This window comes from Carassius auratus, unplaced genomic scaffold (genome assembly GCF_003368295.1).
Source record: "Carassius auratus strain Wakin unplaced genomic scaffold, ASM336829v1 scaf_tig00016919, whole genome shotgun sequence".
Classification (NCBI taxonomy): Eukaryota; Metazoa; Chordata; class Actinopteri; order Cypriniformes; family Cyprinidae; genus Carassius; species Carassius auratus.
In genome coordinates, this window is record NW_020524724.1 from 40,392 (window position 1) to 67,863 (window position 27,472).

Sequence of the window (27,472 nt, forward strand, 5' to 3'; positions counted from 1 at the left end):
TGTTCTGCAGTCCAAGCACTCCGTAACTCACAAACGCACACACGTGTACATGAAAACTCCAACTATTTACTTTGTTTGTATGTTGTCACTGCATGCAGCGAGTGATGTCATTTTGAGCATGGCCTCATTATCTATGCACAGGTGTGAGCGCATACATTTTGCATGCATTTATGAGTACATATAACTTGTGCCGTAAATTTTGTTTGTGACCCCGTAGCTTGCTTTTATGAGAAACACTGAGCTCATTTTATGGGAATTGTTTTATGAGCACATTGTGCGGCATGAAAATCACAGGGGACTGTTATGTTTAAGGTCAACGTGAAATCAAAATTGCCCCTATTTACTTTCTTAATACATGAACACATTTTATCAGTACATGTTGTTCTGAAGAGAAAAAAGTTTTCATAATCCTTCATCAAAATGACATAAAAATTGACCATTTACTTCCTAAATACATATATTTTTGAGCACTTTTTATCAATACATGTTGAATAAAAGTTTTCAGAATCATTCATCCAAATGACGGAACTTGCACTGCCTTAGAAACAACTTAATATGGAAAATAAATATTAACCAATAGCCAGATAGCTACTTGTTTTAGGCTACTGTTGTAAGCAATGGAGCCTTTGTAAAAGCTTCCCTGTTAATATAATAAAGTTCATGGCAATAACCATAAATTATGATGCATTTGTAGTATTACTATTGGGATGCATAATAATGTTCTCAAGGGTGAACTTAATCTTCAGCCTCCACAAATTGGGTAAAAAGCCTCTTCAGAAATGGGTTCAGGAGGGGTTTAGTAGGTGTTTCAGGAGGGGTGTAGTAGTCCTCCATAATCCACTTCAAACTCATATTTTGAACGCATTCTAGTATGAAGCAGACCCTTTTCATCATCCAGTCAGATTAATTCAAATCTCTGCATTTTTTTTTTGTTTTTTTTGTATTAAATTTCATGTTTCACCTGGAAACATACTATTACATAAGTAAAATAGGTTGTAAAAGCCATTTCATGTTGACTTCGAAGATTGTCATTTAAGTCATTTGAAGAGAGTTGATCACGTTACTGGGTGCGTTATCACATAATTGAGTTCATTAATGTCTCTTGATTCCGTGTGATCTGCTTGTTGTGTTGTATCTCTATCATGTTCGTATGTTGATATCTGCCGTGCGTCATGTCACATGATCATAACAAGTTTGTCTCCTCCTTTTATCTGTCCATACCTCAGGTCGTCCCCTCCCTCCCTCCACTGCCTCCTCCAGCCTCTTGCCCCCTGCTCCTTCTCCCCCACCCGTCCCCCTCCATCCAGCCCCGTCTACCATAAGGGAGTGTCAAGTGCCCCTGCTGGACAGCAGCTCCTCCCACACCATGCTGGAGCCCCATCCAGAGGACCACATCTCCCCCAACTCATACCTGCTCCGGGCCCAACCCCCCACTGGTAAGCCCCTCCCACTCACATCTCATTTGCTGAGGCCACCGTCATCATTTTACTTATTTTCTGTGTCCTGTGTTGTTGTTTGCTGTTGTGTCTGTGGGAAATAATGCTGTCTGAACAAGGTCTGCCCACAACATGGAAGTGATTGGATATATTGTTTGTCATTTTGTCATCTTGTGCCTGATGTTGTCCCTAAAAATGTAATTTTGTTATAGGAATAGATTATATGTATGACTAGAGAAGCTCAAGGTGACAGCAAGTGGATATGAAATCAAACAGCATCGGTTTCCCATGAGGGCGTAACATGTGAAGCACTTATCTTATGGTGACTTGTTACACTTTCACAGGTTGTGTAGAACACTATAACATGTCAGACTGAACAGTGTGTGTGTGTGTGTGTGAGTAGTTTTAGTACTGCTGTGCTCACTCAGAGTAATTAATGCTCTGTACGCTGCACAGTCCTCTAAACTTTGCCTCATGTCCAAATCTGCAATCCAGGGATTATGTTTAGCGTAGAGGAGGAATAAAAGTTGTTAATGTAATTTCTGCTGGAATATAATCTATTGTTAATGGCATTAGCCTCTCTTTTGATCTGCTATAAATCTTTATTACGTCTGATCAGGGGCCCGAGTTCAGGAGCAACACGATTATAAACCTTTTAAAATGACATTACATCATGCCTCTAATTGGTTTACTGTTTGCTGCAGCAACATCAATCATTTGCAGACTAACCACGCTGTAAATAAATTCACTCCAACACTGCCAGCTCCGCGGCTCTAGAACGATGCGGCAATATGGGAATATGGATGAGAGAAGATCAAAAATACAAGAGGGGAAATCACAGTCTCTCTCAGTGCAGACAAGGTGACCACTAACAGCTTTATTGGGCCTGTTAGTATTCTCACTTTTTTCTTCTGAGCTGCCATAAAATTTGCATTTGCTGAAAAGAAATGGCAAAAAACGATTTTCTCAAAAGATTCTAGGAATATAATCTCTTATTAGGATGGAAATGTGTTACCCTCTACAAAACAGAACAGTGATGATGGTAGTGGTAATAGTACAATTATTAGTTGTTTTGTTCTTTCATCACTTTTAATTAATTTGAATTTGGGAGAAAAAAATAAATATCTTTATATTTCTATATTCTAATCAGCTGTAACCATTCATTGTTTGGTAATGCAGTGATCCTTATCACATTTGGAAAAAGAATTACTTTGAATATCAGATGCCTGCAACTAATTATTCTTATTTCATATTATTTGCAAGTATGTCATATAGTTTGCATTTCCTTGATCTGATGACACCTCCAGCTCCGAGGAGTTTCAAATCTCGCAATTAGCCTGAAAATAAAGCAGTAAATAATTGGCTTATTATCATGCTGCCTTGAGCTTGGATTTTGTGTACAAGTCTCAGAATGTTTAGTTTCAGAGCATGTGTGTGTTTTACATCTTGGTGTGTCCATGGTTTTGGTGTGTCCAATTAAATGTCCCGGGAGCTCGTAGAGGGTGATAGCGGTGCAGGTATTCAAAAGTCTGGCTGATAACCCAACGTACTGAGACTGAGAGGCATTATAAAGAGGAAGAGTGCTCTGAGTAGATGTTTTTGGTTGTCTGGTGAGTGTGTTTATTACTGATTGGTTTTGAATTGAAATACATAAAAGCTTCAGAATTAGTGATAGAGGGGTGTATAGTGTTTATTGAGGGTCTGTGCTCCAGTGGGTTATATTACAGAGCTGGACTGTGTTTCTGCCCAGTGGGTAGCACTGACACTGGTGGCATGCACTCGGTGCCACAGTCATTACTTGAGCTACTGCAGCTGTCAGCGAGGCTCTGTGACTGGCAGCCTGGCTCTGTTAAAGAGAGTGGTGACTAAATGCCTCCTTTTCAATATAAATGCTTGTAAAAATAAAGACATAGAAAGTCTGGAAACATTTTCTTAAACAAGTATACTACTAATGTATTTTCAGCATCATTACTCCAGTCTTCAGTGTCACATGATCCCACAGAAATCATTCTAATATGCTGATTTGCTGCTCAAGAAACATTTTTGCTTATTACCAATAATTAAATCAGTTATGCTGCCTTTTTTAAAGAAGTCTGCAGATTCCATTAATTTGCTTTGTTGAAATTGTGATTCATGGCATTTGTTTTGTGGCTTTTGGTGTATTTCTAAAGAGAACTCCTGGAAAGAGTCACACTGTGTGTGTGTGTGTGTGTGTGTGTGTGTGTGTGTGTGTGTGTGTGTGTGTGTGTGTGTGAGAGAGAGAGAGAGAGAGAGAGAGAGAGAGAGAGAGGGAGATGGAGTATGAAGCACTAGTTTTTGTGTCTCTTTATTATAAATGGAGAGTGTCAGCTGGCTATTTTTAGCAGCTTCCAAAGTCACATACTCCTGCATCAGCCATAGATCCTAATCCAATGAATTTTTAATCAACGTGTGCTTTGAAGAAATTCTATTGAAACTATTTTGTTTGGACTGGATGCCCTCTTAAAGCTAATGTTATGCTGTTTTGCGGTAGTAATTAAAGAAGTTTTTTTTTTTAATTTATTATTATTAGAGTATTTCAGCCTTTGTGTTCAGAAGAGAGGGCCGTGTGTGTTTGTGTGTGGGTGGGTTTTAGAGTGGGGTTTCAAGAGCCTGTTCATTTCCAGACTGATTTGATGACTCTTCTCTCAGACTGTTATTATTGCTCATTACAGGAGAGGATTGGGCCAAAGAGGCTGAATGTGAGGGAAATGTTTCGTTCGGAGCCCAGCGTACAGCTTGCATTAACTTGTGTTACCACCAACCGAGCTGTGTTTTAATTAAACCTCAGAATAAACATCCACGAGTTCAACAGCATGACCTCCAGACCAACTGCTGGTCCTTCACTCTGAGCGAGCAGGTATATCTGAGTGTTTTTGTGAGGAACGAGAGACTGTACTGAAAAACACTGAGATTCATTTTAACAAAAGAGAATAATGGCAAAAAAAAAGAAAGCAAAACTTCTAGATCTTAATCGTGTAAAAAAATATATATATATTTTTTTGAGGATTCAAATTATGGTTGAAATATGTTTCACTCTTATTATCAAGGGATTTACAAATGCTTTGCATTTTCAGTTTTTCAGTCTGAACCAGTTAAAAAGAAATTGTTAATTCACAAACGGCACTGCTAAAGATGGCCAGAAACTTTACAAAGCCATTTGAATTTGCTGCTTTTTTTAGGCCAGTGGTTGCTCTTGAGTGAGTCTCTGAAAGTAAGCAGAAGTCCTGATGCCTACTGCTTCTCTTGGCTGCGACTGCTTGTGCGGGCATCCTTCCTCAGCATCCCACACTTGCATTGAACCACGGAAAATATCAATAAACATTTTTACTGAGGCTGGGCCTGGAAAACAAACATGGTGGCTTTCTGTTCCTGCTGCCAGTGGGCCATCGGAGCTCTACTGTGAAACTAATGCAGTGTACTGAAAGACAATTGCATTCCGCTCCGCTCCGCTCTGCCCAGCACAGGCACAGTTCCAGAAAGAGCAGGGGGTGGGTTTAAGTGCTAACCTCAGGCACACTGGACTGTGTGTGGGGATCTGCTTTTAGCAAGAGTGAGCTGAACCATGTAGGTTTGGATCTGTGTCAAGCTAGATGACCTCCATGCTGCGCTATTGAGACTGGCACAAAACTCCACTATGCTTTCAGTGTTTTAAGACACACATACACACACGCACTGTCCTCAGTGATTCGGTTCTTAAGTTGTAGTTGGTGTACATGTTTCCAGGGTGCATGTAGCAGTGAATTAATGCATAACTCTCTTAGCACAAGCAAATGTGAGTATGTTGCCATGCCTCCCTGATCACATTATTGTGTGTGAGTAAAAGTTGAATTAATGTTTAGTGCATTTGGAAGCAAAATTTCTACTATCTGTCTTCCTTCATAAATTATGTATCTATTGATTGGCTAACCCATGCCTGAAAGTTTTATTATTCTATTTACTAGGAGCTGCTATTAATGATATTGTCCTATCAGATATTTGCTGAAATGTTGAGTGCAGAATAACACATTTTAGTTGCAAATTAATATGGTTGCAGTGTTCAAAACAGCAATATTCATACGGCAGTGTTGTAAACAAAGAGGTCTAATACCTGGAAAAAGCTGTGTGTTTATTTCGATGAGAAGTTGCTTGGCTTTTTCAGGATATGAGAATTATGTGATTTGAATTGTGATCTTTGTTAATATGCCTTCAGTTGTACTGCCAGGAAGTTTTGAGCCAGTCGTTTGAGCCATAAATTCCATGTGACTAATTGTTATGGAGATGGATTCTTTGCGATTGACAGATACTTTAGAATGGGCAAAGATGCTTTTTGTAGTCAGATGATGTAGTTGGAGTATCTACAAACAGGTGCTAATTTGACCATGCTAACCAGCCAAACCTTGATATTTTGATTGTAAAATGTATTAATTCGTCAAATTCGTCTTAAGTGATGTCAATAAACAAGTTGGATTTGAAGCATACTTAGTATAAAATAAATGTATTTTAAGTAAATTATGGCATTTTATTTATTTATTTATTTCTATTACCCTGTGTTTTCAGTGAAAATGGGTGGTTGGTTAAATCAGGGTATAAGAGGAGGTCGTCTCACTGGCTCTTTCCTAATTACACTTTTATTTATTTACAAGCAGGCACAAGCGTTTTCCACTAAAATCACACTCTCTTTTACCTCCTGTGGTCCAGGGCATTTCTCCGATCTCCTTTATCATCCCAAATTGACATTTATGTTCTCACTCCTATTGTTTCCCGAGGTTTCTGCAGCTTATGTCCAGTAGTTTATTTCCATTGGTATTAGTGTCTGTGTGCTGCTGTTGGTTTAACTGTAGCCAATCAGAGGAATTTGATTTTAGCTTTGTCCTTGAATTTGTGACTGATGGTTTGTGCAGATGTTTTGATTGTATTGTTAAACGTCTGAGCAAAAGTATTGTCTCATTTTTAATAGTTTATAATTCATGTGCGTCAGTCAGTCTGTTTATAACAGGCATCAATTAGATTCATAAAACATTCATGGACAAAGAAAAACTCGATGGTAAACCTTCATTTAGTCATTTCTGAATAAGTGTTTCAGGCTGTATGAATCTGTCAGTGTCCTAAAGTAAAGGATACATCGAGAGTGAAAAGGACGGCGATTACTGTGCGCTGCGGGTGTGAATTTTTACCTTCACACACACACACACCGGGCCTTGACACAGCCATTTCATAGTCGACGCAGGATAAAAGGAGATGATGCGTGCAGAGGTTTACGAATGAAGAATGCTTCTTCATGAATATGAAAACAACCTTTTCATCAGTCCAGGAAGGGCTGACGGGGGAGCCTGCTGTGTTTCACCTCGACCACAAGTGACTTTTCCATTTGTTGTTTTCTCAAGCTTTAGACAAACAGCCTTTTCTCTTTTTAAGCCAGTTGCGCAGGTAATAAGGTATTTGTAAAAAATCAGTGAAATATATGCAGTTATTTGGCTTGTGCATGTTATTTTGTCTCGGATTCATAAAAATGTCCTGTTGTCAACTGGGAGTGGTTTGAAGCATAATTTGTCTTGTTCGTTATTGCTGTGTTTAATAAACAAGCAATATAGCAAACTCAATAAATTGACAGAGAGTAAGTGTAATCATCTCACCTGTCATAACTCCTTAGAGAGGCTGGATAAGGCAGTGAAAAGCTCTGTTGTATACCATACTTTGCAAATGTTTGGGGTCAGTAAGATATCATATATATCAGATATAATAAATAAAATTTATAAAATTTATAATATAAATTTAATTAAACAAAGTTAATTAAAATATATAGTTTTAAATAACATAGAAAGAAAGTCACACTTCTATTCAGCACAGAAAAACATCCAATTAGTTTTTTTGTTTTTTGGTTTTATTTGAACTTTGGCAATGCTTAGCATTATAATCCAACGTAAGCGGTGTAAATAACTCAGAATGCATGAAACAGCATTAGACCTGGCCTTTAAATTATGGCAGTAAAAATCAGAAGTGAAAGTAAAGACATTTATACTGTTATACAAGCTTTCTAATAAATGCTGTCATTTAGAGTTTCTATCCATCAAATAATCCTGAAAGATATATCACAGTTCCCATAGAAACTTTTCAACAATGATAATAAGAAATGTTGATTATGAGCAAATCAACATATTAGAATGATTTCTGAATTATTATATGACGCTGAATATTTGGAGTAATGATGCTGAAAATTACGTTTTGCAGCACAGGAATACAATTTTAATTAAATTGAAATAATATTTGAGATACTGTTTGTACTGTATATTTTATCAAATAAATGCCTCTGCATATGATATTTCTTTCAAAACATTAAATAATATTGCCAACCCCAAACTTTTGAATGGCAGTGTCTGTGTTTGTAGGTTTATAATATGAAAGGGTGATCACATAGAAGCTCCTGGTTGGGAAAAGTAACTATGAAAAGCACCTGAGCTACCTAAACTTTCCAATAGACATTTTAAGTTTTGAGATTTATTTTGTTGTCCTAAAATATTTCAGTGCATGTATATTTGTGTGTGTGTGACCATTGGTTTGTGTACACCTCCTCGGGAGTGTGCATTGGCAGATGCTAAATGTCTCTCTGGGGTTAAGAGGTCACCCCATTCCCTCCACACTGAACATCTGTACACTGGCCTCCCTCACCCTGCACCTGGGCCCAAATTCAGGCCACGTCTCCCAGATTCACTGTTATAGCAGCATGCTGACGAGGACTTACTCCAGCCACAGGGATCATGCCTCTAGAGAAGAAGAGGCATTCATCTTGTGGCCTCAGACAGCCATACATAGTGTTACAAACAAAAGTACCCCTAAACAGAAGTTAACAATGTCCAGACCTATTTCCAGCACACCTATAGAGATAATGAGAGAGAGAGAGAGAGAGAAACTAAACTTTACTTCAACTTAGCACTGCAGAATCACTTTCATATTCATATTTTGCAAACTTGGAAGAAACAGAATGTAGGAGAAAGTAGGGTAAGATATGTCAGGGGGTAAATTGTGTCATCCCCTAAATCTAGAAAGTGCCATATATATATAATTTCTATGAAAGACCTTAAGAAAAATGCTTTGGTCAATTATAGCTAAAATATCAGATAAAAAGTCATGATATACTATGTCATAATTGTGAGTTAAAAATTTGATCTACCGAAGCATGATCATTTATTTATTGTGTGTGTGTGTGTGTGTGTTTGGTGGAAATGTGCTTCCATATATTATTATAACTGTAGATGATAAATGCTTTATTATTTCCGTTCATCTGAAGCTGTATTATTATTGTTACACTCATGTCTTTATATTTTTACTTACCTACTATTTTATCCTTGCCTACAGAGGTTATTAAAAGCATAGTCCAACCAAAAATAATATTTCTGTCATCATTTACTTGTCTTTGTGTTGTTACAAGACATTTTTTCACTATAGATTTCATCACTCAGTGCTCACTGATCACAGATGGATCATCAGAGCGTGACACCCACAGATAAAGCCATGGGGCCAGTGAGCTCAGATCAGTCCTCAGTGATCTTTAGAAAGGGGATCAGACCCCATCACCCACCCCACTGTGCCTGAGCACCAGGATCTCTCCCAATTCCCAGCATTCAGGGTCCGGCTTTACTCTTATTCCGTGTTTGATCCAGCACTGTTGCCATTGTAATAAAATGATTAACAGCAGATTACATGGCCAGGCCAGCACTGATCCACTCTACTTACACACACACACACACACACTTGATCTGTTCTTCTTTGGTTGGAGTTATATTGTAAGAACAAACTCTTGACATTCTGTTTTGTGAGTACACTTCGTTCATGAATTTAATCCCCCGCACATACGCGTCCTTCTCTCATAGTCCTTGGCACATGGACATTCTTGTTTAAAAAGAAAAGAAGAGGAGAAGAGAAGAGCAGAGAGAGCACAAGAGGCTTTTTACTGTCACAGATTTAGCATCTCACAGAGCAAACACTTGCTCAACAGGGGCCAAGCACACAGAAAACAGTTGATAAATAAGAGCATGCTAGAAAATGTATTTTCTGCGCACAAAGTAAGAAATGAATCTCATTGCACAGCCAAAGGGCAGTCTATTTAGATTTGTGAGTGAGCAGTCATATTTATTAATGACTTTGTTTGAAATGCTGTTCTGATGTGTATTTATTTATTAATTTATTTATTTTAAAACTAGCTGTTAACATTTTGCAAAATGACACTATTAAAACAAGTTTACAATAGTGCTCTCTTTTTTATCTGTGTTATACATGTGGTACTTTAATTGCCATATTAATAAACCATGGTTTTAACACTCAATATTTTGACATTAACTTTGACATTAGATATGAAATCTTGTTTTCTTAAAAACAAATAATAAACATAATAATAATACAATAATAATATAATAATAATAATAATAATAATAATAATAATAAATGAAAAAGAAACTCATACAGGTTTGGAACAACTTGACTAAGTAAATGGTGACAGAATTGTCATTTAGTGAACTAATGCTTATTAAATATGTGTACTGGAAAATGAGACAAAAACACAGATTAAGTGCTTTACATAAAAGAAAGTAAAATAATCATGAAGAAATAAAACAAGGAATTTTAAAACTTTTTAAATGATTAAAACATTTACTTAAAATGAATTTAAAAACAGTTAGAAAATTATTTTACATTAAAAAAAGTGCAAATATAATGCATACAGTTCGGACATAGCACAGTGCTCATTCAATAAATGCACAGTCTAGATTTAAATGTGACTAATGTTTTAGCACATCTGAAACTCATTTTATGCAGTGTAGTAAGCTGTGAGTCTCTTCATGGGCCTGATTCATGTATTGTTGTATTGATTCTCTTCATGATTCTCTTTTAGTTCATCTGCTCGTACTGATCAGAGTCCTGACAGCAATAGACAGGGGATCAGGCCGTGGAGCTCGCTCTCAGGCATCTGTCATGGATCAACAAGCATGAGATGGGCAGGCTGAGAAAATGGAAATGGTTTTGAGTTCTGGTGGGAAGAAAATTTGGATTGGGAGGTTCATCTTTATTGCATTACTTCGTGTTTCATGGGAAAATATATTAGGAGCATGTTTGATGCTTCTTGTTTGGCCTCCTCCCCGCTCTCTCTTTCAGTTTTCCTCTGATAGACAAGAATAATAAATGTAACATGATAGAGAGATTTGTTTTCTTTCTGCTTTAAAACTACATGCCAGATGTTTCCGAGCACCACAGGTTACCTCATACAAAGCAGCCCCGAAGTGAAGAGCCTCGCACCACAGCCGTGTCCGTGTACCAAGTGTTTCGCGGTAAAAGAGTCGAACAGAGCTGGTGCTTCCTGCAGATTCATACACTGAATTCAAGCTGCATTAAAGATTACACTGAGCCAAACATTGTCAATTAATGCTGCTTCATGAGGTACGAAAACACAGCATCCAGCAACGCCAGCGCAGCTTAAAAAGAGAAGACAGGAGTTTCCTGTCTGACAAGCGTCAACAAGCTGGGTGGTTGAGTGTTTTAGGGGGCTTCCTGCCGCCTCGGAACGTCTGCGTGTGAATTGGGAAAGAAAGAATAACAACACAAACAGCTTTGGCAGGCTGTCATCACTGAGAGTGTCCTTTCGTCCCTGATTTGATGTTTATTCTGATTGCACTTCACCCTCACAGTGCTGTTATTTTGTTCGGATTTCCTGCATCACTTAACGCACTTTTTGACATTGCCAACTGATAATTGATTGACAGTCTGATAAAAGGATTTTTCAATCATTTTTCCCCAGGAGCTCCAAACCATCACAGCCAGTCCACCCTGCGGCCGCCCATCCCTCCACCGCACAACCACCAGACGCTGTCGCACCACCAGTCCTCTGCCAACTCTCTCAACCGCAACACACTGAGCAGCCGACGCAATCCCATCCACGCCCCTCCCTCCGCCCCGGGCGAAGGACCCACCACACCTGAGTCAGTGCAGCTGCAGGACAGCTGGGTGCTCAACAGCAATGTCCCGTTGGAGACCAGGTCAGTGGTCACTTTTTGCACTCAGCACATCTGGGTTGCGTTATCCAAAAGTGAACTGTGACCATATTTGACTTATGATGCTTTTGGGAAACGCACCCCTGTATAATTAAGCAAAATTAACAATAATTTAGGTTTTAGACACACTATAAGTAATAATAGAAACATTAAGTACTTTTTAATTATATTTATTTATTTTATCTCAGCTCTCTTGTAACACTGTTTCCAGTCAGATTCCGGAAACAGAATATAACTGTTGTATAAATGGAAATAAACTGTAGTTTTCTCACAGAAAGGATCATGCAAAAAGCAGGTTATATTTTAAATCTGACAAAACAATCTCTTTGTGCCCCCAAGGGAGCAAGATTATTGAGTGCGATGTGACAGAAATTGTGTCTCAATCCAAAGAGTTGTTTTTATTAAAATTCTAGGACTGTTATTAGTTGGGTGGAAGCAATTTAGGTATTTTGACAGGTCTAGTCATTTGAAAACTTTTTTTAACCTAATTCTGGTAAAAAATTCCAGAACTGAATAAATAAGTAGAAATGTATTATTTTCAAACATAGAAACTAATTTGAAAACAATGCCTAGTTCTGCATTTATTTCTGTTAGTATAGACTAGAGTATTATGATCGCTACCCAAGAAACCTTTCTTACAATTATCAGCTTAGAATAGTTGTTCTTTTAATAATGGTTTCTTTTATTATTATTATTATTTTTTTTACATTTTAACACTATAATGTACTTATTTACAAACGTGTCCATGTTGAATTCATTTCTTGAACTTTTGAATGGTAGTGTTCATAGTCATTTCAAACTTTTTCTCTCTATTTCTGTTTACAAAATATTTAGTATTATGGTATGTGACTTTCATGCTCAGTAAACAGTAGTGTGTGCTTACAGACCACACATGCACACTGCATTATGTATGTGCAGATTTTAGAGTATTAGCATTCATAGTTCCCTCAAATGCAAATTGTCGGTCATGCGTATACATTCACTCAGCCCTGTGCCTCAGCTTTCTCATTCACACTTTCTCTCTCTCTTTCTTTCCCTGTATGTTTCTCCTGCTGGGCTGAGGGTCACCTCCTCTGTTCCCAGATCAGAGGAGCAGCATACCCACATACACTATTCATGAAGCCAGGCTGCATGTTTAATTCACCAGGACAGGTCTCAAGCCTGTTGGAAGTGTAGGTTCCTGACTGGCTGTAATTAAAGCAGGGACTGATAGGTGGTCCTGTATGTCAGCATGGGCCATTCAGCACTCAGGCATGAATGCATTGGGAATGCTGTGTACAGGACTGGATAGTGACAAGGTTTTGTTCAGTTCAGGGTCACCCTGTGATACACACACAAACAATGACAGTGTGCTTGTAACCTCCGGTGATGACTGTCTGCTGTGTTTGATTGCCATATTTCTGCTGCTTATAATGTGGACACGCCCATTGGCTCCTTCCTGATCACAATTTACCTAGATGATGTGGTTCGCGTCAGGGCTGTTCAATCTTTACAGATCTAGAGGCCTTCCCCCAGCCAGACTTAAACCCAGAATAAATATGCTCTGTAACACTTTATAATAACATTCATTGAGAACATTAAACTTATTATAAAATGCAAATAGATCTTTATTTAGAAATTGGTTAATAGAAATGGCATCAAAATTTCATGGGCCCCTTGGAGAACCCTCAGGACCCCCTGAAGGGAAAACCCTTTGTCTACACGAACAGCAAAGTGTTTCCTGAGGAGAATAAAATGAAGGGAAGATCAACATGTAATATCACAGCAGTAACCCTGACATGTGACAAATGATGATATTTCTAAAACTTTTCTCATCTGTGGGTTCCAGCGTTGCATTCTGTCCTTCGGTTCTCTGTCATCATAAATCACTGGAAGTTGCAAATGTGTGTAATATTTATCAGCTTTATCGCTGAGTATTATTTAGACAGCTAACTGGCTCTGTATAATTGTCACACAATACTTCCTCATTTGCTCATAAAATTACGAAGGGGTCCTATGATGTAGGCTCGACGCTCAGTATTGACTCAGGTGTGTTAGAATGGGCTCCTATACTGAAGCCATCAGGACTACCCAGCAGCACTAAGCCTGCCATCTGCTGAGACAGAACCACACTCCCCACACCAATCCAAACCTCACCAAGCCAGGAAGCCGGCCCAAACTCTGGCCCCCCTCCCCGTTCCCCTGCTAGCAGGTGCCACCCCTCTCACTGCAGCTTTTTAATTGGGGTTCTGTCAATGCAGATGGGCCACCTGTCACGCACACGCACGTGTAATTCACAAACTCTTTTCCAATATATTCACATTCATTAACTGCATTACTCATCGCATTTGCGGAGGCTCTGTAGTCTGGTGAGCATGGGGGATATAGAGAAGTTGCGAATACAGATTGGACCACCAGCAAACCACCCAGGATCTGTGCTGGCATTGACCAGAATCACACACACCATTCCTGGGCAACAGGCGGGTTTGTGCGCCTTCTCAGAGGAATCTTGCAAGTGCCTGTACACTTCACTATGGTTACAAGTGCTAACCTCAGAGACATTGATCCTTTTGCATGCGTCTTTAAATTGTGCTAAAAAAAATTCAAAATAAAACCCACCTTTATGCTATTAAAATATAATTCATACTGTTTATTAAGGTTATCATTCTCTGAAGGTTTGCGGTCCAGTTTTGCACAAAGTTGCTGGGTAAAATTCAGTTACTTTCATTGAAAGTAAATTACTATCAGTCAAATTATTATTATTGTTTATATTTTTTTATTTTTTTGCAAACAACTGTCAGGGTAAAGGTCCCTTGATGGGTGGAAAATGATCATGTGAAGCTAAATTAAGAAAAGTTTTCAGTGCAAGAAACCTTGACTTCAGTAGGATAAATAATGATTTCTATAAGAATATAAAAAGCAATTTGAAATGAAATCAAATATGTAATAAAAAATAAGCTGCCATATAATGCTTAAAATGGCATCCAGCCCATTAAGTAGCCGAATAGATCAGAGATGTGTTCAGCTGTGTAAATAGCACAGAATGTCACATGGACAGACAGGCGCTCAGTTTCTCAGTGTGGAGAGATGGAGGCTCGGGGAGTCTGTGTCTGCGGAGGCTCATCTCCTCTCGCCTCTGGGTCACACAGCACTAAGCCGACACACTAAAGTTAATAGGCCTATTTTTATTTTTGTATCAACAGCACAGAGAGAGCATTTTCACACACTGTCTGCCTCTCCCTGACCCAAAGCACAGACTAAATCCACCTCTGCAGATTTATAAACCAAAGAGAGAAAGTTTGGAGGAAAGTCCCCAGCCTTGTGATGCAACAGCAGCCTCCTGTGATGCCATGCTCGTGAGAGTTTCTTGGGAAGCTTCTGGTCTGCACTTTTCCAGTTACTTTTCCATGGACAAATAAGTTAACTTGTGAGTGGTGTGCTGTGCATTGCATAGTCAGTTGAGGAGCGGGTATGAGTTCCCATAGGATGAACATAATTTACCCTCCACTGCATGTTTCTCTTTGTCTCCCAGTCACTTTTTTTATAATTAATGGGTATTTTCAAAGCGCATTTTCATTCAAATAGATGCAGACAGTCTGTGCAGTTTTGTTTAAAAGCTACCGATGCTTCGTAGCCATAGATTAATTAATTTAGTTCTTTATTGAAGTTAGAATTTCTCATTTATTTACTTATCATTAACTTATTTGTAACTTTTTGTAACTATTGGCACTTATTTAATACAATTTTTCCTTGTAGGCTTTTCTTTTTTTTTTTTCTTTTTTTTTTGAACATTGCATACAAAAGCAACATTGTTGCTCCATCTGAATCCATCCTGTTTTTATTTCAAACCAAGTAGGCTTTGATATAAAATGTGTAAATTGTGTTTGTAGTGTCTTTGACCCGTTTAATGTTCAAAAAACTGAAGAGATAAGTTTACATGTGCACAGTTTTATATATATTTATATATATATAACTATTTAAAATTAATCCCTCACATCAGTGATTATAACTTTGTCTAAAGTGACCCCTTTTATAGAAGGTTAGACACAGAAATAGACATACAGTATGGGAATGTAATCTCAGAAAGAGTGAGTAGCATGACATTTAAAAGCAAAGAATATTTTTCTTTCATCTTGGAATTGGAGGTCATGCCCGTTTCTGTTTGGTGGATAACTTTTAAAGAGGTTTAGATTGATTACCCTGAATGTTCCACCTACAGATTAACACCCTGAACCATTTAGACAGGAACACACAGCTCCGTGTGTGTGTCCTCTATGTAAATGATGTTATTTTATAGGTCAGGACTTTCCTGTTAAAGTAGAAAAGCAAACCTCTCTCTGAGAGGTGCCTGCACAGCTGCCAGTTCCGCAAGATTGATTGCCAAAGTATGCAGTTGTCAGACAGGTAGAGGGAGAGGATATAAACAAGCTGGGGGGAAGGGGGAGGATCCGAGAGATTGTTTGGCTGAGAAGGAGTGAGAGGGAGAGATCGGAAAACGAGGAGGAGGGTGGAATCGGTATTCGGCAGCACAAATGACTGAAGATGGCCCGGTCCTGTGAAGGCTTATTTCCTATCATGGAGTGAGGCCTTTTCACCAGCTGATGCCTACTTCAATTTTGTTCTCATCTTACGACGCCTCGAGCTGCTCTCTGCTCCCTCCATACCAGAGGTGTCAAGTAACGAAGTACAAATACTTCGTTACTGTACTTAAGTAGAAATTTGGGGTATCTATACTTTACTTGAGTAATTATTTTTCAGCCGACTTTTTACTTCTACTCCTTACATTTTCACGCAAGTATCTGTACTTTCTACTCCTTACATTTTAAAAATAGCTTCGTTACTGGTATTTCATTTCGCCTTGTTTTCATTCCGGCTTGTCATCACTCAAAAAAAAAAAAAAAAAAAAAAAAAAAAAAAAAAACCTATCCAGATAAATCGCGCCATCCGGATGGAGTGAATTTGATTGTGGTTGGATGAGAAGTATAAACATATACCATTCCGACACCCTATTGGTCTGTACGCGATCCATTGCACCTGCACATGACACAAATTACATCACCCTCCAGCAAGGACATAGACAGTTTTTGGTTCGTTTATCATAAAATGTATTTCTTAAAAGTAGGGTTGGGTATGGAACCGGTATCCGATCGCCTCAGAGTCAGTCCGCTTAAATTCCACATGAAACCAGCGTCAAGACCGGTCTCCTCCCCGTCTTTCAGCGCGCTCTTCAATCCGCAGACCGCGGCGGAGCAGCGTGAGCTCAAACAGAGACAGAGGACATAAGGTGTGTGTTTATCAATAGATTGTTAGAATCTGTATCAGTGAAGTTATTTGTCATAAATACAGTTTACAAAAGGTCACGAAGAAGCTGTCGCTTTCTCATCTACTGTAAAGTTTTCGCTTGTCACAGCCGTTTCCTCCAGTGAAAATCTAGCCCTTAACACATATGACCGAACAAATACTTTAATTACACTTATTTAAATATACTTATACTAAATATTAATTTAATCATACGTACTTTATACATACACTAACTACTGTACAAAAGTCTTAGGCACGTTAGTATTTTCACTTAAAAAAATGGTGTTCGGCTATTTATATATTTTGCTGTAGTGTGTAGGTAGAAAATATCAGTTTACATTTCCAAACATTCATTTTGCCGTTGTCAAACTGCTTGTGCATTCAAAATCGCACTAGATTATTATTAAAATTAATGGCAAACTGATATTTACTATGGACACACTAAAGCAAAAGATTTAAATAACTGGCTTAAAACCCTTTTTTGGGGTGAAAATACTAATGTGCCTAAGACTTTTGCACATTACTGTACTTTACAAACGACATTGTTGCTACTTTATAAAGAATGAGCATACAGTCATTCACAGAACTGATTTAAGACAGTGACAGACAGCACTCATCTTAACTAAATATCAGAGTGAGTGACAGATATACAGTATTGTTCAAAATAATAGCAGTACAATGTGACTAACCAGAATAATCAAGGTTTTTAGTATATTTTTTATTGCTACGTGGCAAACAAGTTACCAGTAGGTTCAGTAGATTGTCAGAAAACAAACAAGACCCAGCATTCATGATATGCACGCTCTTAAGGCTGTGCAATTGGGCAATTAGTTGAAAGGGGTGTGTTCAAAAAAATAGCAGTGTCTACCTTTGACTGTACAAACTCAAAACTATTTTGTACAAACATTTTTTTTTTCTGGGATTTAGCAATCCTGTGAATCACTAAACTAATATTTAGTTGTATGACCACAGTTTTTTAAAACTGCTTGACATCTGTGTGGCATGGAGTCAACCAACTTGTGGCACCTCTCAGCTGTTATTCCACTCCATGATTCTTTAACAACATTCCACAATTCATTCACATTTCTTGGTTTTGCTTCAGAAACAGCATTTTTGATATCACCCCACAAGTTCTCAATTGGATTAAGGTCTGGAGATTGGGCTGGCCACTCCATAACATTAATTTTGTTGGTTTGGAACCAAGACTTTGCCCGTTTACTAGTGTGTTTTGGGTCATTGTCTTGTTGAAACAACCATTTCAAGGGCATGTCCTCTTCAGCATAGGGCAACATGACCTCTTCAAGTATTTTAACATATGCAAACTGATCCATGATCCCTGGTATGCGATAAATAGGCCCAACACCATAGTAGGAGAAACATGCCCATATCATGATGCTTGCACCTCCATGCTTCACTGTCTTCACTGTGTACTGTGGCTTGAATTCAGAGTTTGGGGGTCGTCTCACAAACTGCCTGTGGCCATTGGACCCAAAAAGAACAATTTTACTCTCATCAGTCCACAAAATGTTCCTCCATTTCTCTTTAGGCCAGTTGATGTGTTCTTTGGCAAATTGTAACCTCTTCTGCACATGCCTTTTTTTTAACAGAGGGACTTTGCGGGGGATTCTTGAAAATAGATTAGCTTCACACAGACGTCTTCTAACTGTCACAGTACTTACAGGTAACTCCAGACTGTCTTTGATCATCCTGGAGGTGATCATTGGCTGAGCCTTTGCCATTCTGGTTATTCTTCTATCCATTTTGATGGTTGTCTTCCGTTTTCTTCCACGTCTCTCTGGTTTTGCTCTCCATTTTAAGGCATTGGAGATCATTTTTGCTGAACAGCCTATCATTTTTTGCACCTCTTTATAGGTTTTCCCCTCTCTAATCAACTTTTTAATCAAAGTACGCTGTTCTTCTGAACAATGTCTTGAACGACCCATTTTCCTCAGCTTTCAAATGCATGTTCAACAAGTGTTGGCTTCATCATTAAATAGGGGCCACCTGATTCACACCTGTTTCTTCACAAAATTGATGACCTCAGTGATTGAATGCCACACTGCTATTTTTTTGAACACACCCCTTTCAACTAATTGTCCAATTGCACAGCCTTAAGAGCGTGCATATCATGAATGCTGGGTCTCGTTTGTTTTCTGAGAATCTACTGAACCTACTGGTAACTTGTTTGCCACGTAGCAATAAAAAAATATACGAAAAACCTTGATTATTCTGGTTAGTCACATTGTACTGCTATTATTTTGAACAATACTGTACAGTAGAATTATGTGTGGTTTTATATTAAATAATGACCCAGATTGTGAAATACATTTATTAGCCTTAGATTAAGGGAAGCACAACTTGGGAAGTGAGAGCATCCAAGGTGAAAGCTATGGATTTATTTAAAATATTTGTAATGTTCTTTTAAGTTATCCATAGTTTTTTTTTTTTTTAGGTTCTTTTTTTTAAGTATAGGTTCAGGCACCATTTAGGCGCCTGTACTGTTTTAAAAGTATCGAAAAGGCACTGGACCCTATTTAAAAGTTATTATTTCTCACTGGCTCATTTACCAAATGGGTGCTTTATCTTCGTTCTCCACAAATAAAGCTACTGTTGGTAGTTCGGTAGTGAGACGTTTTAATAAATTATCGTTTGCGATTGACAATGTTGTGATATCTAGGCTATACCAACTTTGTAACTTAACATAGCTTACGTACGTACTGAATACAGGAAGCTGTCAATCAAGAAGGTATCGGGATTTTGAGTTAATTTTCCTTTTTAGTTATTGATTAATCACTTGGATTAATCATTAATTTTGACAGCACTATAATGCTTATTGTAAATAGACAACGTTACAAGAGTAATTGTTTTTAGCCTGCACCAATGTTCTTGTCCATTGCCCTCCCAGATTCCTGCAGCTAAGCTTGGATGTACATTTACATTCCATTAAAGGTTATTGATGACATGCCTCTAAAGTTTGACTTTTTGCACCATAACAATACTTATTGGCAACTAGTAATCATATCTCTAGTCCTTTAATGTATTTGCATTGTACTAAAATGCGTTCATTTTCAATGGGCATATATGTTGCTGAAACATGTAGCCTAGTGCATCCCAAATTTTTCAACATGAACATTTAATATAACATTATATTCATTATGGCCTTTAGAAAAATGTTTTTTTTAGGAGGTGGGGTAGTTCACAATAGGCCCCTGTGGTGCGGCCTAAGCTTTTGTTCTTAATGGCATTTGTTCCCTTACATTACTTTTACTTTTATACTTTAAGTAGTTTTTTAAACCAGTACTTTTACACTTTTACTTGAGTAAAAAGCGTGAGTTGATACTTCAACTTCTACAAAAGTCTTTTTAAGACCTAGTATCTATACTTCTACTTGAGTAATGAAAGCCAATACTTTTGACACCACTGCTCCATACAGACTCGTGCACACTCAAATTAGATTCCCAAGCAGGTCGCAATATCACAATTGAGCCAAAGAAGAGGGCTTTCACATGCCCAGTGTGCGGGATGTTTCTGAAGGTGTGTATTGTGGATACAGCATGGCTGGTGTCTGATTTTGTGTGTGTGTTTGGAGCAGGTTCCTGTGTCAACTTCTTAAGCTGTAGTTTGGGTCCGTGTGCCACGAGAGAATTAGATTTTTCTGTTTGTGCAGATATCATAGATTCAATTTGACTTGTGCGATATGCTGTGCACACATTCACAGGTCCATGAACTCCTTGAACCAGATGCCTCTGCGGTTCTTTCTACGGCACATTTGATGTTGCAGCATCCATTCTGCATCATTTCACATCCATTAGTTATGGTTAATGTAATTTTTGACCTCAGAAGATGATTCTTGTGAACATTTAATTGTAGTGCTTGCAATCTCACTCATGCTTTTTATTCCCTCACACTTTTCAACAGAAGGTTTCTTCATGTACAGACTCTACTCATACTTTTTATAGTATTTATGATAACTTCACATTTTCACTAGATGAAGTAATACAAAAGAGCCTGGCTAAGACATTGTGTATTCCAAATTTGGGCCAGTTTTCACAGGCAGAAGAGGTCCTGTAATGTATAGTCCACTGGAAGTGACTAGAGGTTGAGAACACAAGTGTAGTTTTACAGATCGGCTAAATGTGAATCAGATACAAAGCTTAGCTTAGCTTAACTTACCTTGACTAGACAAAACATAGACTAGACAAAACTCACCTTGTGCACATCACAAAAACAGTTAGACGAGATATAAAGCCAAATCAAACTTCATACTTCAAACCAATGCAGTTGGTCAATGCAGGGAGTTTAGGTGACATCTGCATTGGGAAAAGTTTTGTGCTTACGTGGATTCCTGTTGAAATCACTGGATTTCACTTGCAAAAATGCTAAACAACAGTAAATTTGACCTTAATGATTCCACTGTATTAGTTGCATTGTGAATTGTGATTGGCCTTTATTGCACATTTTGTGGCAACTTTTGTCCTTCATGAAAATGTAGTTTGCAAAGTTTACTTTTTATTTTGTTTTTCATTTTTTTTGCTCAGAAAAAGAGGCCAGAATTGTTGTGCAATTTTAGGTTATAAATGCAGCTTTTAAGGGAGAATAAAAGCAGGAAAATAGTCCTGAAAGAAAATTGTTTGAATTCCTGAGCTCCGGCTGAGAAGTGAGCAATGCAAAATTCTGCTTCTCTCTGCCTCTTTTCTTCCTTTCTCTCTATTCTCCCCCCTCCATCTTTCTCTTTCTCTTTCTCTTTCCCTCTCAGACTTCATCAGTGGTTGCCAAGGTATCTGTGTGGGGCAGATTTAAATTCTCAGCTGCGCTCCGAGGCCAATTTGTTATCCTAACGGGAGCCAATCAGAATACAGGTGCCCGCAGCTCGCTGAAGATTTATGGGCCCTCTCTCTGCTTGTGTCGCACGCAGATCAAATTCTGGATATGGCACAGCAATCCCAGCAAACATAATTAGAAAAGTTTTTGGAGACCTTTGTTTTGGTGTGTTTAGCTTACCCATCGCCCAATAGTTTGATTGCAGGAGAAGAATGTGGAGAGAAGCAAAGTTTAACAAAGCTGAACAAAGTGTGATTCAGGTCAGGGAGAAACTTGTCTCGGTGAATCTGTTCTCATGCTGGGTGTTTTAGGATGTGGGCGTTTTGAAAAAAGAGAAAAACTGTTAAAAAAAGTATTACAGCATGCAAAGAGAGGTATTTCATGACCGCGGTCACTTACCTGTCTTGATAGGTGCTGATGTTGGTTATTTAAAGTGGAAAAGTGATGTATATAATGAGGGTGTCAATCAGAGGCGCGTGGGCAGCGAGTGTGAGATCAGACAGTTAAATGAGGAATAGATCTGGAAATGGAAAGTTAAAAATGAATAAATAAACACCAGTGTCTGACACTAACTGTTTGGTGATGAGGGTTCTTCTGGGGCTGTCACAACTAATGAGAGGCAGGGTCCGTTTTCAGCAATGCATATTTAACAGCGCTCAATGACACACACACACAGTCACACACACCTGTCTAACTGAGACATGGTCATTAATCAGCTCTTGCACACTACACACACCATGACCTCAACAATGACTTCATCAGCGCCTGCAGAGAACTTAAAGAAAGTACCTGAGCTTTTCTTTTTCTTTTTTCTTTGTCTCATTTTGTCCTCTTCCTGTCTCACGTCTCATCTTGACACCTCTCCTATCTTCATTTCCCCTCTTCTTTTCTCCTCTGCTCTCCTCATCTCATATCATCAGGTCTTTATGTCTCATCTCAACTCATTTTTCTCCTCGTCTTTCCTCTCCTCTGCTTATTTTTCTCCACATCTCATCTCCTGTATTCCAGTTCCTTTGTTTGTCTCAGTTTTCTCTTGTCATATCTCCAATGTCCCCATCTTGTCTCTTTGCATTTCCTTATTTCCTTACTTATTTCCTGTGTCATCTCCTAAGTTGTCTTCTTTCCTCATTTTCCATCATTACTTGTCTCCTCTTCTCCTCTTGTCATCTCAGCTCCTCTTCTCGTCTTGACTCCTCTCCTTCATTTGTTTTACGTCTCATTTCTTGTCTCTTTATCTGGCTTCATCTTGTTTTCAGTTCTGTTCCTCTCTTTTAGTAGTTGTTCTGCCTTTCTGTCCTCCTCTCACTTCCCGTCTCCCTGTAAATAAGTCATGTTCCTCCCTCAGATCATTATGTCCCTGGTTTCTCAGTCCCTGTGGACTTTGAAAACTGCAAAACTGCCATTGTCTCCAGGACTGTCCTCTTCATAACCCCACCCTGTCAGCACTCCTTTTTTTGGCTCAATCTGGCATCTCTTTATTTCCTGTCCACCCCCTGGTCTGGCCTCATCTCTCTCTCTCTCTCTCTCTCTCACGTCTCCCATCATCTCCGTTGGCTTCAACTCTTCCCCCTGCTTCCTCCCAAACAATGCTCGACATAAATCACTGTCAATTAAGCATGCCGTGTAAATCAAGCATTTTAATTCACAATTAAGCCACTCCATCCGCATTCGGCTTCCCCTCACCGTCCCGAGATGAAATGAGCTTTCAATAGAGATTCAGCCAATAGCTATGAGTTACACTTCAGCTTGAGTGCACGCGCTTCCAAAATGACCTTAATTAATTTCCCTCCGTCACCCCTGTCAGCTGGCAAATTAGTGGCTGCAACCTTCTGCGTGGGTAAAAATGATTTGGCATTTAAGTGACTGACTTGACCTTGTGAGTCGCCTGACTTCAGACAGTGGCAGAATGACACGGAGGCGGGCCACGGGAAGCGAAGCTGTATTTTTAGACATGCACTTTGGCTGCCTTTCTGTCACTCTGCTGCTCATTGCAGGCCTGATTACTGCCTACCTGTAACCCGCTAGCTTCCCTGTACAGTTTGTGCACGGTCGCACCTGACAGGAAGACGTGAAGGGAGTTGATGTGGGTTCAGATAGAGGCATGGTGCTGGAGGTGGAGGTACCGCCTGTGGCATCACACCATCAATTGGAGAAGCAAGAAGGGTTGAAAGAACATTTCGAAAGAGCGAGACCGAATACAAAGAAATACGAAATTTCACTTTTTTCCACTGTTGACCGAGCTTCTTGGTTCATGCACACCATTATTCAAGCTCTGCATGTGTTTTGCAGTACTGTGTGTATGTGTTATGCATGCATGTGAGTCAGTGAGGCCTAAGGCAGTGTCGATGTCACCCTCAGCTGGGGAAAACCGGCTTTGTTATGTAAAGCCACTGTGTGGAATCCTCCATGTGGCCTCCATTCATTATACTGCTGCATTATTATCATTTATTACCATTCATTAAATGTATCAACCTGCTGTCACTCTCCGTCTCTCCCTAAGTGGCTTTTGAGAAGGAAGACCTCTATCTTTTCTTTTGTATTTCTTCTGAGGTTTATTTTCCTTGTAGGCTTGGGTGAGATGAGCAGAGACAGACGTGGTGGGTGTGGAGTCATGCCATGGAGAATTTTCTTTTTTTTTTTTAAAGAATCAGACTTAAGATTTTTTGAAAGGGACAAATTAAATGTGAGAAGGGTTCTTCACTGTGAGTGCTGGTATTAAAGTCTTCCATCACTGGTATTTTTGCTATTTTTATAACCCCATTTGTCTGTGTTTGTGTATTTCAGACATATTTAGTAGAGGGGGATTTTAATAATTTTACCAGCAGCTTCTAAAATGTAACTGTCTTTATGAGTAAAGATATTGACCCATATATGCAAATGATTGCCAAAAAAATTGATTCCTTTAGGAAGGAAACAAGTTACTCTCTTTGAATGAGTCATTGAATCATTTAGTTCATTCATTCAAGCATGTTGATTCACTAAGGAGCAAAACAAGTCTTTATGAGTGATTTATTTAATTATTCATTAAACCAATTAAATTAAAACTGATTCAAATTGTAATTAAACAAATGACTCATGTGAGTCTTCTCCACCTTATTTTTGGTGGAGCGAATCCATTTGTAAATTTAATGTCTAGCTTCCAGTCCCTTCCGAGTCCAGCAATTTTTAGCTGTGAAATACAACTCATTTTGCTGCTTGATCTTGCAAACTGATGTGTCTTACCAATTATGAGTTAGTAACTGAATTATTTATTCAACCTATTTGTTCATTCACGAATCACACTAGTGACTTACTGAATTAGGAAAAGCATATTAGCATAATATTCTTTCTATTTCATTATTTAGAACTTCAGCTCAAAATGCTGTTTCGCTCCACAATCATAAACTGACAAAGTGGCAATATCTTCTCTAAAATATAAGTTTAGAATTTTAAACAGAGAATACAAGATGTCAATACTGAATCCCAAACTGTGATGGCAATCACAAATCCCTGGCCATGTTTTCTTGTGTGTATGTACTGTATGTAAGAGTGCACCGTAGGTTAAAACTTAAAAAAATACATCAGTGACGGGTTAGTTAGGCACTGACCCCAGCTGTCCCATCAGGCTGGATTCCAGGGGGTTCAGTCTGTCCATCCATGGGTGAGTGTGGGATGATAGAGGGATGTATGGGGATAGGCCGATAAGAGTTGGGGGTAATGGAAGGGCTGAAGCACGACGGAACAAAAATCAGCTCTGGAAATGGAATCCGCCGCTGGAACGTGTCCAGAGATATTGGAAGGCATCTTGTGGAAAGAGGCTATTAAAGATCACAGGAGTGAGCAGCCTGTGGCTGTTTCCTTCCTAGGTTAGAGGTACGAAAGACGGATGTATCTGGGGGGTAGGGTGTGGGGCCGGTCCAGAGACAAGCCTCTCAGGCAGATACCTGACCGCAGAAAAGCTCTCAGCCTCTTGATTTGGTCTTAATAGAGAACGGGACCTGATAAAACACGACCAGCTCCAGGACCCCACGCTAATCATAACGGCAACATGACCACAGCTGATCCATTTAACACTACATCTCTTTTAAAAATGCATCCTTGCTCCAGGCACAACGGTGCTTTATGTGACACGAAAGTCTTCATTTGCAGGGCAGGAAACACCAGCATGGGGCTCAAAGCATTAATTAACTGCTAAATTATTTAAGTACAATGCTAAATTGTACAAGTTTCATCAATAATCTATTGTAGCATTAAGGCTATGTTAGCGAGTATCACCACTAATGAGAGCAGCACCGAAGAGAGAATACCCGTGTGACACCACCAGAGAGACCTTTTTGACACAAACTTTCTGAGTGATGTCATTTCTTAAAGGTAAAGTGTGTCCTTTGTTTTTAACTTGTGTTAAATATCAATAAATATTAATGGTCATCATTTACTCAACCTCATGTCTGACTTCCTTTCTTCCTACTGTGCACGACAAAGAGAAAGCTGACTTCTGCTACAGCTTTATTTTTGCCGATTAACGTTTTGTGTACATTTTTAGGGCAGGATTAGCTGTTTGTCCAAGCAATGGCAGGCAAGGAAATAGGAGTGTTTTGAAACAGTTCTGTTTTGCACAAAAATGACACTTTTAAAGCTAGTCAGGGATAAAAGTGATTTGTTAGATCTTTCACAATTGCGCACCATTGTGGAAAAACATTCTGTGGAATCCTGCCAGTCTGTTGTTACATGGCTCTGTGGTCTATGAACTGTATTTATGATGTTTTTGCAAGCTTAATGCTGATTATCAGTGAGCATGTTCTGTCTCACGGTAGTCTCAGTGCTGAGGATGCATATTAACAAATCACCTCCTGTTCGTCTGCGCCTGGAGTCCATTTATGAGGCTGTAATGATTAATCTGGCTGTGAAGTACACAGCAATATCCTCCTGTCTAGATTTTTTCTTTTCATCAGCTCGGCGGGAAATGACCCCATACCAGAAAATCTAACCGTTATGTACGATCTAAGTGAAGTGTGTCTCTGTATAGCATGTGTGGAGCGGAGGCATTTGATTATTGAGTGACTTTGTTGTGTAAGTGTCCCTCTGAGGGCCGGGACGGGCCTGCGGTGCCGTGTGTTTGTGTGCCATATGTCCACTGCTCCACACTGAGGCGCTGCATACACTGTCCTTCACCCCCAACAAGCACCTGCGACACTCTGTGATCAACGTAACACACATACACACACACACACACACACACACACACACACAACACATACCTTAGAGATTAGAAAGAGAGGATGCAGTAAAGGAGATTTGATACCATGGATGGATGTGACCTTCCATGTGTGCTTGAAATACTTAAAACGCAATTTATCTTTCTCTTTCTGCAGGCATTTCCTGTTTAAGACCTCTTCAGGGACCACGCCTCTCTTTAGCAGCTCATCACCGGGTTACCCCTTGACATCCGGCACAGTATATTCACCCCACCACGGCTCTTACCCAGAAACACCTTCTCCAGAAGCGCCTTCAAGCTGAAGAAGCCGTCCAAGTACTGCAGCTGGAAATGTGCCGCCCTGTCGGCGATCGCTGCCGCCGCCCCTGCTGGCCATTCTGCTGTCCTACTTCATCGGTAAAATATCTCAATCTCTCTTTTTTGCCTATAGCATTCAATTCGCTTTTTATTGACTGTAATGTACCATCTTGCATCTAGTTAAGTCTCTTTCTTTGGATCAGTTTTAATAATCGATTGAGAGGCATTATATTTTGCACTTATATCTGTACAAACACTGATTCGGTGATAGCAATAAGCAGGTAATTTAATTCCACATAGAGATTAAGTAGGCTATTCATAATTAGATTGTGTGTGTGTGTGTGTACTGTTGGTGTGTGCATATTTATCCAGATGCAGCTCATTATTAAATGTGCCTGAGGAGAAAT

General features: G+C 39.1%; 1 protein-coding gene across 1 annotated transcript; it reads left to right on the forward strand.

The window, feature by feature from the left end:
• The first annotated feature begins 1,274 nt into the window (after positions 1 to 1,274).
• On the forward strand, positions 1,275 to 27,070 carry LOC113075372 (teneurin-2-like). Its single transcript, XM_026248073.1, has 3 exons — positions 1,275 to 1,436; positions 11,221 to 11,458; positions 26,926 to 27,070. The coding sequence occupies exons 1-3, from the start codon at positions 1,367 to 1,369 to the stop codon at positions 27,068 to 27,070; spliced, it is 453 nt and encodes a 150-aa protein (XP_026103858.1). The 5' UTR covers positions 1,275 to 1,366.
• Positions 27,071 to 27,472: the final 402 nt, after the last annotated feature.